The sequence below is a fragment of the Mercenaria mercenaria genome, unplaced genomic scaffold (assembly GCF_021730395.1).
Source record: "Mercenaria mercenaria strain notata unplaced genomic scaffold, MADL_Memer_1 contig_3565, whole genome shotgun sequence".
Classification (NCBI taxonomy): Eukaryota; Metazoa; Mollusca; class Bivalvia; order Venerida; family Veneridae; genus Mercenaria; species Mercenaria mercenaria.
In genome coordinates, this window is record NW_026461716.1 from 31,321 (window position 1) to 46,187 (window position 14,867).

At 33.0% G+C, this 14,867-nt stretch overlaps 1 protein-coding gene across 1 annotated transcript in view; it reads right to left on the bottom strand.

The window, feature by feature from the left end:
- The window catches only part of LOC128553182 (uncharacterized), a gene marked incomplete at its 3' end in the record, with an annotated part of 53,940 nt that overhangs the window by 21,496 nt on the left and 17,577 nt on the right, over positions 1 to 14,867 (bottom strand). The window contains exons 2-4 of the mRNA XM_053534300.1: positions 1,282 to 1,398; positions 872 to 911; positions 606 to 683 (exon numbers count right to left, since the gene is read on the bottom strand). Of these exons, the coding sequence (XP_053390275.1) occupies positions 606 to 683; positions 872 to 911; positions 1,282 to 1,398 (235 nt within the window). The remainder of the gene's footprint in view (positions 1 to 605; positions 684 to 871; positions 912 to 1,281; positions 1,399 to 14,867) is intronic.

A 14,867-nucleotide genomic window follows, 5' to 3' on the forward strand; every position in this document is an offset into this window, starting at 1 on the left:
CAGCACATGAACAGAGATTATAAAATAATGATATGATAATAATATACCAGTCCCAATGTGTTGTACTGTATGTGCTGATATATAAGCTATCAACGAAGCATTCATTTTTGTGAATGTGACACTGGTAGTGTAGTATGCCGGTCCATCTGTATAGCTAGGCGCCCTGCCGTTATTGGATACTAACCTTACAGTATTTTACAATTGTTGTAAAGTTCTGCATAGGACTGTTGCCTTTTTTAACATTCTTGATATGTCAGTTACCATTGTTTACTTAATACTGACTCACATAAATGCGCTGCATAATAGCAAATTTGTATCAAGGGAAGACAACTTTTTTCATTTTTGTTAGAAGTACAGTATTTTCATAATACAATATGTTTGAATTTATTCAAAACAGATGATTTAGTTATAGTATATATACATGTATGGCGGCCATCTTGGATTTTTCGGCCATATTTGAATTTTTGGAGTAAGTCTATTGCTCAGTTCTTTTTTTGTTTGTTTGTTGTTGTTTTTTTGCCCTAAAGTAGTTGTGTACCAAGTTTTGTGCTTTTCTTATTTTCTAAAGTATTTTTACACGATTTTACTGGACTAATACAGACTACCTGTAGAATGCGTTGATTCTTCACTTTCTGTCGATTTTGACCTGAGATCACGCAACAGCTGAAGCTCTTCTTCAGTCCCTGAAATATTTATAAGGTATAATAAACAACAAATATTTTTAGACGAGCTTTAAAGTGAAACGTGACCTCTAGTTTGCAAAATATTACAAAACGACAGAAGAGAAAAGCTTGTGCAACTTTTATATTAGAAGCTGAATGAGGGTAGATACATGTTTATATATGTGTTTAAATACCTGATTAATACATACTTTTCAGTTTTTCCTCTAATTCCTGTTGCTTTATGTTAGTCTGAAAGAATTTTTGTCTATTAATTTATAATTATAAATAGGGTGAAATGTCTGATGTCACCATCATTTTGGCTCTCTAACAATAAATCTGTACAATTGTAACTCTGTAATGTGCAGTAAGATTTGCTGAATGATTCTGACAAAAATTATATGGATCGATTTTAACTATTTAGAAAGCCCATTTATTAGAAGCATTTCCACAAACACGAAGCTTTATGAACAGGGTGATATTGATTAAATTAAATATAAATGCATGATCTTTTCCATTTACATTTAGTAAAGCTTGCATTTATTATAATGATCTTCAGTGCTTTGTTTCCGTTTGGCTCTAATAATAAATGTAACTTTATGAAACCCTTTTTTATGCTTACCTGTTTCATTGCTTCTTTAACTTTAACCGCTACTTCGCCCATAGCATGCTCTTTTAATTCTCTTATCTCCTTTTGTAAATCTTCAGAAACCTGTACTTCAATCTGCTTGTCTTTTAACTGTTTAATAAAATAATTATTAAAATGAGCGATATTTCACAGTTGAAATATTCAAAGAAATAGCAATCAGTCGTAAACGATACACAAATCTCGAAACTGTTTATTGGACTTGCTACATCACGTGGACTTGTTGCACCACTTGGATTTGCTGTGCTATTTGGACTTGCTTCGTTACTTGGGTGTACTGCGCGTCTCGGATTTGCTGCGCTATTTGGATTCGCTGCGCTATTTATACTTGCTGTGCTAGCTGGATTTGCTGGGCTACTTGTACTTGCTGCGCTACCTGAACCTGCTGCGCTACTTGGACTTGCTGCGCTACCAGGACTTGCTGCGCTACCTGGACTTGTTTCCCTTCTTAGAGTTGCTACGGTTCCTAGACTTGTTGCACTTCATAAACTTACGGCGCTTATTGAATTTGCTTCACTTCTTAGGTTTTATGCACTTCTTAAACATGCTGCGTTTCTTAGACTTGCTACGCTTTTTAAACTTCCTATGCCTCATAGACTTGCTGCACTTCTAAGATTTGCTGCGCTTATTGAAATTGCTTCACTTCTTAAACTTGCTGCGCTTTTTAGACTTGTTGCACTTTTTAGACTTTCTGCGCTTCTTAGACTTGCTGCGCCTCCTAGACTTGATTCACGTCTTGGACTTGCTGCGCTAAGCAAAAATAAGTCTTTGATACTATTAAAAGGACTCCTCTCAAGATCAGATGATTTGTTTTGGTGTCAGCTTGATATCAAACAGACTGAGACTTTCTTTCTTTATTTCAATCTATAAATAATCCACGCGGATAGAGAAACGTTATATTTTGACGTCACGACTTTAAAACACTTTTAATAAATATAATTAAAATGGCCGCGGTTGTGTTTCTTTTGTTGAAGAAAATTGATGTTAATTTGAATCATTCTTGACAGTTTGTTAAAATCGATGTACTAGGATCACAGTCCTACGTTAAGTTCCTCCAAATCGTAAGTGGAATTACTCAGAATTCAGAGTTTTCTTGCGTCAGATACCCAGATGTCAAAACATAGAAAATGGAGTCATTTTTATCTGTATTATTAATATTTCATGGAAGATGTAGTAAAATGTTTTATCTTTTTCATTTCAATTTCGTATACCCATTATTATGAGAACAAGTTTATAGATGCACAAGTTAAATCATGCGCATGCGTGATGATATGCATAAACGAAACTACTTGGCATACAGGTGTTTGCACATCCTATGAAAGCATACAAGGGTAACACACATTTATTGAGTATATCATGCTAAGAAATAATTGTTTAAACTGCAAAATACCAGGGACGAAGAATTTCAAACAGAACTTATATCCGCTTAAACTAATCTAAAATTATATAATATATAAGGTGAATCACATTTAGGTATTAGTTTTACTAGCTTCTAGAAGAATCGATTTGGTACCCAGTTTCTATTATATTGGAACTATTATGTTCTTTTAGATTCATGTTATAAATAGATAAAAGGTATTCACTATCTTTGCAAAGTAAACTAATATTAAATATTCTAGACGGCTTTTCTAACTCCATACCAACATTTTTTGTTTTTATCTCTGCTACATTTTAACAGTTTTGAATGAAATGTAGGCACAATATTCAATGATTATTTTGTTTTAATAAAACATAACAATAATAATTGGAAGTACACTCATTTAGCGGTTACACGATAACTCTTAAATCAAAAGCTACATTATTAGTAAATCCCAAACGACAGCAGTACACTTTGAACTTATCGGATTTATTTGAATTTATTCAAAATATTATATATTTAGTGGAAATGGAACATCAGTCAGTTTTTCAGTATCAGAGTGTAAATATCAAATCAAGAGTGTGACGTCACTAACGACACCGCATTATTGGATGACATGGTGTCAAAAAAAAAAGAACATTAACGAACACTTTCAAATTTACTCATCCAAATGAACAAATGTGTATTGCTTTATAAGTAAATTGAATATGCAACAAAATGATGATAAGCTTTGCATCGAAAATGATGCACTATATTTTTGCGGATAAATATCCCCTACAGAACACGTCCATATATCTGGATACAAAGCTAATCAAGTAATTTACACTTACAGAATAGTATTCGATGCCAAGATAAGTGTATAGTCTATCCATTGAAGAGTGTAATCACAAAATGGATTGATCCTGCAGATGGCATTATTTGTCGCAAAGTGACAAGTGTAAAAGTGCCCGCATCTTGTGATTGTTTTTTATTTTTGGGTTACCTTATTCCATTTCTAACGAGTTATGTTGTGGATTAAAGTAATTAAATAAAAGTAGGTAATTACAACAGTAAAGAAGATAGAGTTTTAGTTCTTTTATACTGCACTTTCTCACGATATCCATTGTGTGATGTTGTAACAATATTCCGTGAATAGTTTGAGGTTTATTTCGGACTAAAGTGTTGTTTGTGATTAAATCAAGCGGCAAGCAGAATTAAGTTTCATAGCCAAAGAGAGATAGTTTATGCAAAAAGTAAGCAAGGTAGCCTTATGTTGCTCATACATTTCACTTCCTCTCAATAGCCTTTAACATTATTTGAAGCTTTCAAATTACAACTTTCATTGGTTTTGAAGTTTTCTTCCAGACACAACGGTTATGAAGAAATCAAAGAAAGGGAGTTAATTAAAAACAAGTAAGCAAGGCAGAATTATGGTCCTTGTTCACAGCGGTTTCTCCTTCTGTAAGTATGTAATGTACTAACAAATTTCTTCCATAGCTTTTGAGTTATGCTCTGACAAAATCCTTCGCCTTACAGCAAGGGGATAATAGAACTACTGTCTACTGTCAGATACTTACTCTTAGTAAGTATATCGAACTTTACCAGAAACATTTATCGGGCATCTTTCTGTTAGACGTTAGTAATTATAATACATAATATATATTTTTGCATCATTTATTTAGAGTTTTACGCCTTAAACATTCATAGCGAAGAAAGATAATAACATTACAAAGCGATGCATGAACATAGCAGTTGATGTAGTTCATGTCTCTAATGTGGCTAAAACTGCACATGTGTGAATTTAAATCGTTCACTGAAAAATCAATGAATCCAGTCCTTTATACCATCATAGCCGGAGCTTAAATTTCCAGAAAGAATAGATATATGAAATGATTCAAAAATGTTTACCGTATATTCACCAAAAGGAACACTGAAGTAACAAAAAAAAAAAACTCATGTAAAGTATGTCAATACATTCCGTCCTAGAATACCCTAACATATTTCTGTACTTCCTGCATTAATTATCATTTAGGTACTACTATTTAGGAAAACCCTTTTCCCAAAACTAAAACTGACTCGTACCAAAGTAATTTCATGCCAAGACAGGGGACATTGTTTTATAATGTAAATGTGACTAGGAAATTCAATATGTCAAAGAAGAACTTTTAAAAGTTAAACGTATCATTTGAGCCGCGCCATGAGAAAATCAACATAGTGCATTTAGACCAGCATGGATCCAGACCAGCCGCACCCGCGCAGTCAGGATCCATGCTGTTCGTTTACAGTTTCTCTAATTGCAATAGGTTTTGAAAGCGAACAGTATGGATCCTGACCAGACTGCGCGGATGCGCAGGCTGGTCTGGATCCATGCTGGTCGCAAATGCACTATGTTGGTTTTCTCATGGCGCGGCTCAATTTTGTGTATTGAACGTGAACTTACAATAGTTAATATGATCGACTCTAAAAAGATGTATAATAATTCTTAATGCGAACTGGCATAAACCACCTGCATTTACTACTGGCATCCTTTCTTTTTGGACTCAAGTTCAAAACATTAAAAGTATAACTTAAAACAACAGTACCGAATTTAATTAGTAAACCGATTCGTAGTTGTATTGGAGTGGAGACTTGGAGGACAGGTTATTATATTAGACTTTTATCCGAATTATTTCTTGCATTTTCTTTCAGTAAATATTTAATGAACAATTATTGTTTATAACAGCAAACGAAATTTGGTTACGCTAGCATGTGCTCCTTTTTATCGACTGTATTGACATTAACTGATTCATTGTAATGTGAGCCGTGACTGCACTGTAAGTTAAAGACTATTCCTGTTTATTGGGTGTTATTGTTACCTTAGTAAATTTAATGAAAACCACAAATATATCATATACAATATACACATGTACTATTTTCCAGTGATAACATACAAACACTCCAATTCATTATTAATAAAGATTCAATTCACAGACAATTTGGGCCAGGAAATCACCTATAATCCTCCGTCCCTGCCATCTATTAGCCAATGTTGTAAGCATTACAACACGTGCAAGCATAGGCGACAGTCTTAAAAACAGGTTAAGTTACATTTTAAGCATGTTTTAAAAATAAACTTTTTACCATCAATGCTCTGTAAAAAGAAAGATCTGCAACTGTGAAACTGACACCAGGAACACTTGCTTGCGCTGGACCCCTGCCTTACATCGTACGTGTCATTAACCGGGTACCAAAATTAATACTCTTACGACTATATTAAACTTGATGTTAAAGTCCAATTTAGGTACCCGATATTGATATGCACAGAAGAAGTGTTCAATACAAATAAAATTGATCGATTTATGATAGTTATTGAATTATCTTCGAAACCCGAATGTCAGTTGCCGGGACCGTTGCCATTTGACAGAATGTTACAGACCCGTTGATTGATAACAGGTATTTATAGGTAGGTGCTTATTTAAAAGCTAAATCGACTTTTGTTTCCTATAATCAATTTCACAGATGCCGATCTTCCTTTAAATGAGCATTTCATGATAATAAAAATGTGTACATTTAATACATGCTGAAACCGTTTTTATGATCGCAACCTATGTTGAGTACGTGTATATCGGCAGAACATTGACAGGGGCGGATGAGAGGTGTGTGTGCGTGCGTGCGTGTGTGCGTGCGTCCGTGTGTGGGTGTGTGTGTGTCGGGGAAGGGTGGAGGTCCTAACACCAAGTATCTGTGACTCAATTCAATTTAGAAACGTCATATACACCAAACGGCTGAAATGTTAATATCTACATATATTATTGTAAGATTTAGACCATCATGTTGTTGGTGGCATCTCGAAATGAAACTAACAATGTATAATTGTATTGATGCTACGTACAAATGGTTGATTTTATGGAAATTTTGAAAAGTTGAGAAGGAAGATGAAAAATTTATAAAATCATATACATTTATTTATAATGAGCTTACATACTTCAGAATATAAGATTCTTTCATGGTTGTGGGTGCAGATGGGAATGTCCGGCCTCGAGGGTAGCTGTTTAAGCCGGTATCGAGGCGTAAACAGTTAACCGAGAGTCGTATATTCCCATCTACACTTACAGCCAGTGACATATCTTTTTCTTGCTCAAGAAATAATAGTAAAAATAAAATCAAACAAACGACTTTCTTTTTAGATCTATGTTTCCTACAGCAGCGTATTTAAACAAAGCGTGGGAAATTAACGTCTCTAAACAGGAAAGAAGTCATAACGTTTCAAAGACAAATAACAATGTTAAGTTTCGGTTTTGTTTGATCGTTTGCAGCGTAACGTCATGTATTTTAACTGAACTTACGATTTTTGAATCGAGAAATATACTACAAGGAACAAAGAAGAACTATCAAGGTATTGGATTTTCATTCCGTTTTATGAAATAAACTATAAATTTCTACATAAATCTGCTACTATATGTTGTACGTAATACGTCATTTACAGCAAGACAGTCATCTTACATCACTCCCCTAGATATTTATTCATAGGTACCAAATTGTTCGGTAGTACCAACTCTTTCAAAATCAAAAATGTTCCCATAAAAACTATATAATCATGATTTCACTGTTTCCATAGCCACCGTTCATTTTTGGAAAGGATACACATATAGATGATAATGAGTCACATCTTGGACAGCTTTGGTATTAAAAATAAAAATGTTTCAAAATGTAACTGAGACATTGGTATTTTGATTACCGTATTTTAATGTTAATTAACTAATTTGCATAATCATGAATATTAATGACAATGTTACAAAATGACAAAATTTTGTCAAAAAATAACATTTTCTATGTTTAAAATAAATTTAAATGTACTAAACACTTTTGATCTGGTCTGAAAGTCTCTCAGCGGTTTCTAAAATAGTATTTTGTAATTCTGATGTTTTTTATTTAAAATATGTCATTTTTTTGTGTGTTTAGCTAAATTGCATAAAATGAACCACTGCCACAACCAACGACTCAGGAAACAAGATATCAGTAAAACTGAATAATGATATACAAGTATCAGATATTTAATTATATGTTTCAACTGTAGCAATACGTTTGTCGATATAATCATGTTCTAGTATTGTTAGTATACAGACACTATGTACTGGAAGTAGAAGATACTTTTATATTATTCTTAGTGCTCTCTTTCAGATACACAAGTACAAAGTATATCACAACAAATTACTGTCATTTCAAACTTCAGTGTCTCTTTCAGATCACTCCGTGGTGATTAATTAAAGTTCACTCTACACTTCAATAATACAGTCAATTGTCTAACGTTATACTTGACGACATATTTGATATGACAAATGTCTGTATTGCTACAATCAGTTGTATTACTAGTTATAGCTTTATGTCACATTTGATATGACTGCTGTCTATATTGTTAAATTTCGTCTGTGACCTTCTGGTTTAGATGAAATAAAATCTTGAAATCTTGAATCTTGAAATCTTTAAAAAGGATATATATCTAAAACTGAACAAAAGGATAGAATAAACTGTGATCATTAAATTGGTCACTATTTGAGCTACATCACATACAAATATGATGTCAATACTTATTTGAAGGAGAAATCTGTTTGTGACATACTTTACACATGTTACAATACCATTCCAAATATCTTGTTTCATTGCATCATTGTTTTCTTAGAAAGTAGTATAGAAATATCGTATCTGTTATCAAGTTATTAAAAGGCGTTACAAAATAGTATAGTTCTATACTTCTCAAGCTCTGATTTTTTTACCACTGCATTTTGTTGTATTTAGAAATATATAGATAGATATTTAAATCATTGTTATCAACATTATGATAACACTGATTTGTTTAAAATATCAATTCTAACATTTTTTTCTTTTGTCAAGAAAGAAAACATCTTAAACATTCATTACACATTCAATGTTTATTTTATATCCTCCAGATACTAGTATCTGAGGGCTATATTGGATTCCGGTCCGTACGTCTGTCCATCCGTCCGTCTGTAGAGTGACGGAATTTTCCCGCGCTACTTCTCTACAATAATTTGCCAGATTTCATTCAAACCTTGTAATTATTATCAGTACTAAGCCTAGTTGTGCATGTGCGAAGCGGATTCCATTTAGATGATTTTTTGCACTTAGTTATGAGAATTTATTTTTTATTCAATATATGCATATGGAAAGAAATTGTCCGCGCTATTTCTCGTTCCTTGCGAGACTTTTATCAAACCTTGCAATTATCATTTGTAACAAGTCAAGTTGTGCATGTGCAAAGCACGTTTCATTTGAATGATTTTTTAAAAATAATTTTTGCCCTTTATTAATTTTTCTTCGTATGTATATGGAAAAAAAAATCCCCGCTATTTCTCAGTCATTGTATCCTGACTTTTATCAAACCTTGTTATTATCATCTTTGATACCAAGTGTTGTTGTGCATGTGCGAAGCACTTTCCATTCGAATGATTTGTCACGAAGTTATGGCCATTTATTTGTTTCAAATATGAACAGATTTATGCTTGGAAAAAAAAAACAATAATTTTCTAACATATTTCATATGCTGCTTTGTATAACTTGTTTATGACCTTTATTATTATTATTATTATTATTATTATTATTATTATTATACCAGATTTATAAAGCGCCCTTTTCATGATCAATTTCACGTTCAAAGGTGCTTTACATAGTTCAATGCAGCCACACAGGGCGCATAATTCATCCTCTACTAGTACAGACACAGAGCGATCTGACCAGAGGGACAGAGTGAGACAAAGCCCCCACGACAGAGAGATCAGAAACCAGATACAGCTTGTCCGGCTGACTTAGCCTAGCTCGTTGCAAATAGACAGCCTGGTTCTTTAACGTGCCCAGTGTATAGCACTGAAACACGCAAGGATTGCCTGGGTTCCTGACCAGGACACCTCTAGTTGGGTGGGAAACACTGAAAAGCGTTTCTGAAAATTCCCGAGTAGCTGAAGGGGATCGAACCCCGACCTCAGGATTGGAAGGCCAGTGTGCAAACCACTGAACTATCCGTTCACCTTTAGTGATTACATAGTCCCGTGACCATGACCTTGACCTACCGACATATTTTCTTCTTTTTTAAGATATCGCCATAAAGTTTGGACCTCTTGTACAGTTTTGAATATACATCTCGAAACTGAATTTCAGTGACCTTGATTTTTACCTACTAGGCTATTTTGTTCTTTTTAAGGTACAGCAATGAAATTTGGAGATCTTATACAGTTTTGCGCAACATTTTTATGCATCTTGTACATTTTCTCCCTGTTTGATATACAAATGCAATGTATTATATTTTCAATACCCCTGTTCCTCTGACAAAAAGCTGCTGTCTGGGGTTATTCATCACCATTAGTGATAGGTCTTGTTCGTTCTGAATTAATGCATTTATCAGTTTAGTTATACTTATATCAATTTCTTGATTATGTTGTTCTTTTATTTGATGGGTTCATTATTGTTGTCAATAATTATATTTTGTATCGATTATGTATTTTATGTATATATTTTGTATATATTAATTAAGTACACATCCCTGCACCCTGCAAACTTCCACACTGATGTAGGGTTACAATTAGGGGTTGCCTTAATGGAACATGTGTTACTTAATGGATATTTATTTTTGTTTTGTGTGACCGTGAAGAGTATCTTTGCAGTCATTTACGTGAGAAATAAAGCATTTTGTTTTTTTGAATTTCAGAAACGCATGCATTAATAAATTAAAGTGGGATATTTATGCTCTCATTAATAAAATATTCACTGTTGAAAGCAGCACTGAACAAAAAAAGATGAAATATTCAGGTACAGTGTAGTTTAAGTAATCTTTAGATTTAAACTTATGAGTTTGCAAAAAGCTGTCAAGAATGTGAATAATATTAAGTAATGAAAGCCAAAATTGAAAACAAATACTTACTACTATCTTAAAAATCTAAAAAGATACTGAGTGCCTTCTGAACGACACTTGAGAGTTGATGAATACGTTTTGACATAAAAATGATCATAACGTCACGCCCCCTCGCACCGGCATAAGCGGAAATCAGTTGTAGTAGAATTGAATTGACTCCATGGTTCCAAAGGACCAGAAAATCTAACAACACTGAAACTGAGGAGACTTTTTTCAACCATCACATAGCACTTAAAGACGATCCTTTGGAAGCATGAGATACAACCAGGCAAAATGATAGCTGACTTGATATGATTGTGTCTGTTCTTTTTAAGTAATACAATGTGACACTGCCCTCATGCCCTTAGCACTGGCTTAAACAGTGTTCTGTTATAGTAAAATTGAATGGACTGGTTAAAATCTGAATCTAAATTTATAATGAATTGTCTGACAAATATGAGCTGGACACAGTTTGAAGCAGCAGTGTTACAAATATCATATTCTGCATGTTTTGATTAAGATGTGACTTTCGATATTTTCAATATAATGTTACCGTCTATAGTATATTTGCTCTCTTGATGAATAGATGTTATGAATAATGTGTTACTTTATGACAAATTATTTATAAAATGATAAATAAATGACAAATGAAAATCATAAGCTATCAAAACTTCACTTTATTTTTTATGAATGGCATTTTTTATAACACATTGATTTTGAAGCAATTTATATCAATCATCTTATTATAAATGCTCTCAAATTTCTTGCTACAGTTTGGACTTTTGACAAAAAGATGCCCTACCTTCATCATAGCCTTTAATACCTAATTTAATTGATATTCAAACTTCATTTGTTATGACTGATGCACAGTTTCTCTTAATGTTCTAGTATACCAAAGAATAGTCCACCACATAGTAAAATTTAGTCTTTGTCTGTAAAATTTGAAATATTGAAAAAAATATTTTGTACATTCTGAAATTTTTTCAAATGTGTCAAAATAACTACAACAGTCTTCTTTATTTCATATCCGTCAAGTTAAATATATTTCTAGACTAAGTATCTTGGTTTGTATTACAAACAGATACCAGTTGTGACAACCTTTGACAACCTTGTAAAAGTTATAAATCTAAATTTCGTACTTTGAATACCTGCATTGTAAGTTTAGGTTAAGCACCGCTTTGCAACAGAAATTCAGTCATGTAACGTTAAGCAGTTTGCCTAACCAGTGTTCCACTGCGGCAGAGATAACAATTCTCTACAAGCAAGTGCTAAATTCTCCGTATTAAACAGGTAGATGTTGGATGACTTCAGACACAATGTCTTAATGGAATCATCAGAACAAAGGCCTCTTCCAGATATCTGACTCAAGACCCTATGATTCATGAATATGTGTTCTTCCCAAAGAGCTAACTGGTTTGTTTTTGTATGCTACTATTTTTGAAATTCAAAAGGTACTTTTTATGAAATTGTGTAGTTTCGTTTCTAATTTGTTGTTAAGTGTTCCACTGAGTTTTTCTCAGGAATGACAGAACATATCAGCGTTATGATCATATGAATGCATAGATTGACAGTATTGTGTGTTTTATTGAAATTTCATCTAAAATAATAGTTACATGGATGGTTTGAGACATATATATATATATATATATATATATATATATATATAAGGCACTTTCTGAGTTAACAAAAGGAAAATATCAAAAATTGCCCATAACATTTTAGATAAATCAGTAGGGGATAATTATGGCTTCAACTTCTTCTTAAATAGCTTTAAAAAAAATGGTAGTTGTAACGTATATATAAGTGTGTTACGGTAAAAGTCTCACTGTCTGACAAGTAAAGAAACATTTTGTGTTCTTATAGTACAAAATAACTAATATCAATTATGTTTTTAGAATATTGTCTAAATAATTGGTGTAATAAAACAAGGCTGTTGAAATGGTAACGTAACATGAAGTGTTAACTTTATGTCTGTGAACAATATAGATCACAAAATGTTATCTCATTGATAATAATTAATTATACCATCTTATTCAGTTTTAGTTGTCTCAACGTTTTATTTGTTGTTTGTGGCACTGGTTCATTTTATGCAAATTTGCTAAGTATACAGGCACTGGTTCATTTTATGCAAATTTGCTAAGTATACAGGCACTGGTTCATTTTATGCAAATTTGCTAAGTATACATAGTTTGGAGTAAAAAAAAATACCATAAGAGTAACCAAAAATATTTTGGAAAACACTGAGATACTTTAAGACAGATCAAAACTGTTTGGTATATATAAATTGATTTAAAACTTAGAAAATGTTATTTTGTAAAAATAATTTGTCATTTTGTCATTAATATTCATGAATGTGCAAATTAGTTAATTAACATAAAATACTGCTATTAAAAGGCCAATGTCTTAGCTCCATTTTTACACCATTTCTATTGTTTATCACCAACAGTTGACCAAGATATGACTAATTATCATCTATATGGTTGTCCTTTCCAACATTGAATGGCTACCATGGATACAGTGAAATGATATATAGTTCAAAAGAGTTTTTCATAGGAACGTGTCTGATTTTGAGAGTTGGTTCTGCCTAACAATTTGGTACCAATGAAAAAAAAGGTGTAGGTGGAGTGCATGGTAGACCTTTCTGTAACCCTTACTATTTCAGGTGCAAAACAGGAAATATACCGTGAAATTAAATGATTTTTTTTTTGTAGAAAAGAGTCACTTTATGTTTTTGTCTTCTGACCTTATACAGATTCTCAAAAGAAACAAGTTTAGTAGCTCCTGTGATGATTCGACATGCTTCGAGTTAAAATTTATCATGCTGGGTTCTATTATCCAACATGACACCAGAGTACTCCAGAAGGGTCTTTATAAAAGACAAGTAGATAGTTTTAAGAGAATTGCGGTCAAGAATTAATTTTAAGGTTCTTATTATGTTGATATGTTTTCATACCGTGCGTTCATTCCAGTTTCCGTCATTTGAAATTATAACTCCAAGATGCTTGTGAGACATCACCTCGTTGATCGGAACACCATGAATATATAACGAAGGATGAAGGTTTGTTAATTGTACGAGAAATGAGAAGAGATTTTGTATGGGTTGGAGTCAACCTGCCACTTATTTGTCCATATCCTGTTTTAATCAGAACCAAATTTAAGATTTCGGCTGTAGTGATTGGCTGGTCAACGTTAATGTACAAGATTGTATAGCAAGCAAAGAGTCTGATAATTGATCTGATATTGAGGACAATGTTCTTAATAAAGACGATGATAAGAAGAGAACCAAGAATACAACCTTGTGGCACAACTGCTGAGATATACACAGTTTGAGAAACACCTCCAGGAAGAGCCACTTTCTGTTTTCTCTTTGACAAATAGTCGCGAAACCAATTTATTAGGCATCCAGATATACCAGTAGATTCCAACTTGAACAAAAGACTTTTGTGCCATACGCGGTCAAAAGCTTTACAGATGCCACAGAAGAATGTGCGGACTTCATCTATTGCTTGAAGTATTATATATAGAAACAAGTTGAATGGTAGTTGAGCCATTGAGAACAAATCAAGAATGGAGAGCTGAGAAAGTGTCATTTGCTAAAAAGAAGTTAAAATATGCTTATAAATGATTTTTTAAGTGCTTTGCCAATTGCGCTAAGAAACGATATAAGTATGTAGTAAGAAACTATGGATCATTTTTTGTAAAAGCAACACAAACATGAACTAATTTCCATTGGGATGGCATTCTAGCAGAGTTTATGGAAATGTTGAAAAACTGTCAAAGTGGTCTTGCTAGCTCCTTCAGGATCCGTTATGCTCATTATCAGAGCCTACAGCTTTACCTACTGAGAGTGGTTTGAGTGTTTCTGTTACTTCTTCTTCTGTAATGCTAATTGAGTTAAGTTTTGGATAGGTTGTACTGGTTTGCATGTGTGGCAGTGTTTTATTCTTACCGTTTAACGTTTCCGAATAAAAGGGATTATTGAGTAAGTTTGCTTTATCTGTATCTGCTGTGACTAAAATACCATTATCATTTAACATTGGAACAGATGTGTTTTGATCATGATATGAAATGTTTTAGTTACTTCCAGTAGTCGGGTGTTTTAAGGGTGTCATGTTGTAGTTTGTTTGATAGTTTTTGTGAAAGGTGTGCTTTTTAATTTCGTACAAATTGTGTAGTTTCGTTTCTAATTTGCTGTTAAGTGTTCTACTGATGTTCATTTGGAGAACGTTTGGCCTTGTCATATGCTCTTTTTCTCTTTCGAATACGTTTTCATGTGTCATTATGTATCCATGGAGGGCCCAATTGTCTCATTGCTACCATTTTTTCTTGAATGTGCTTTTGTCG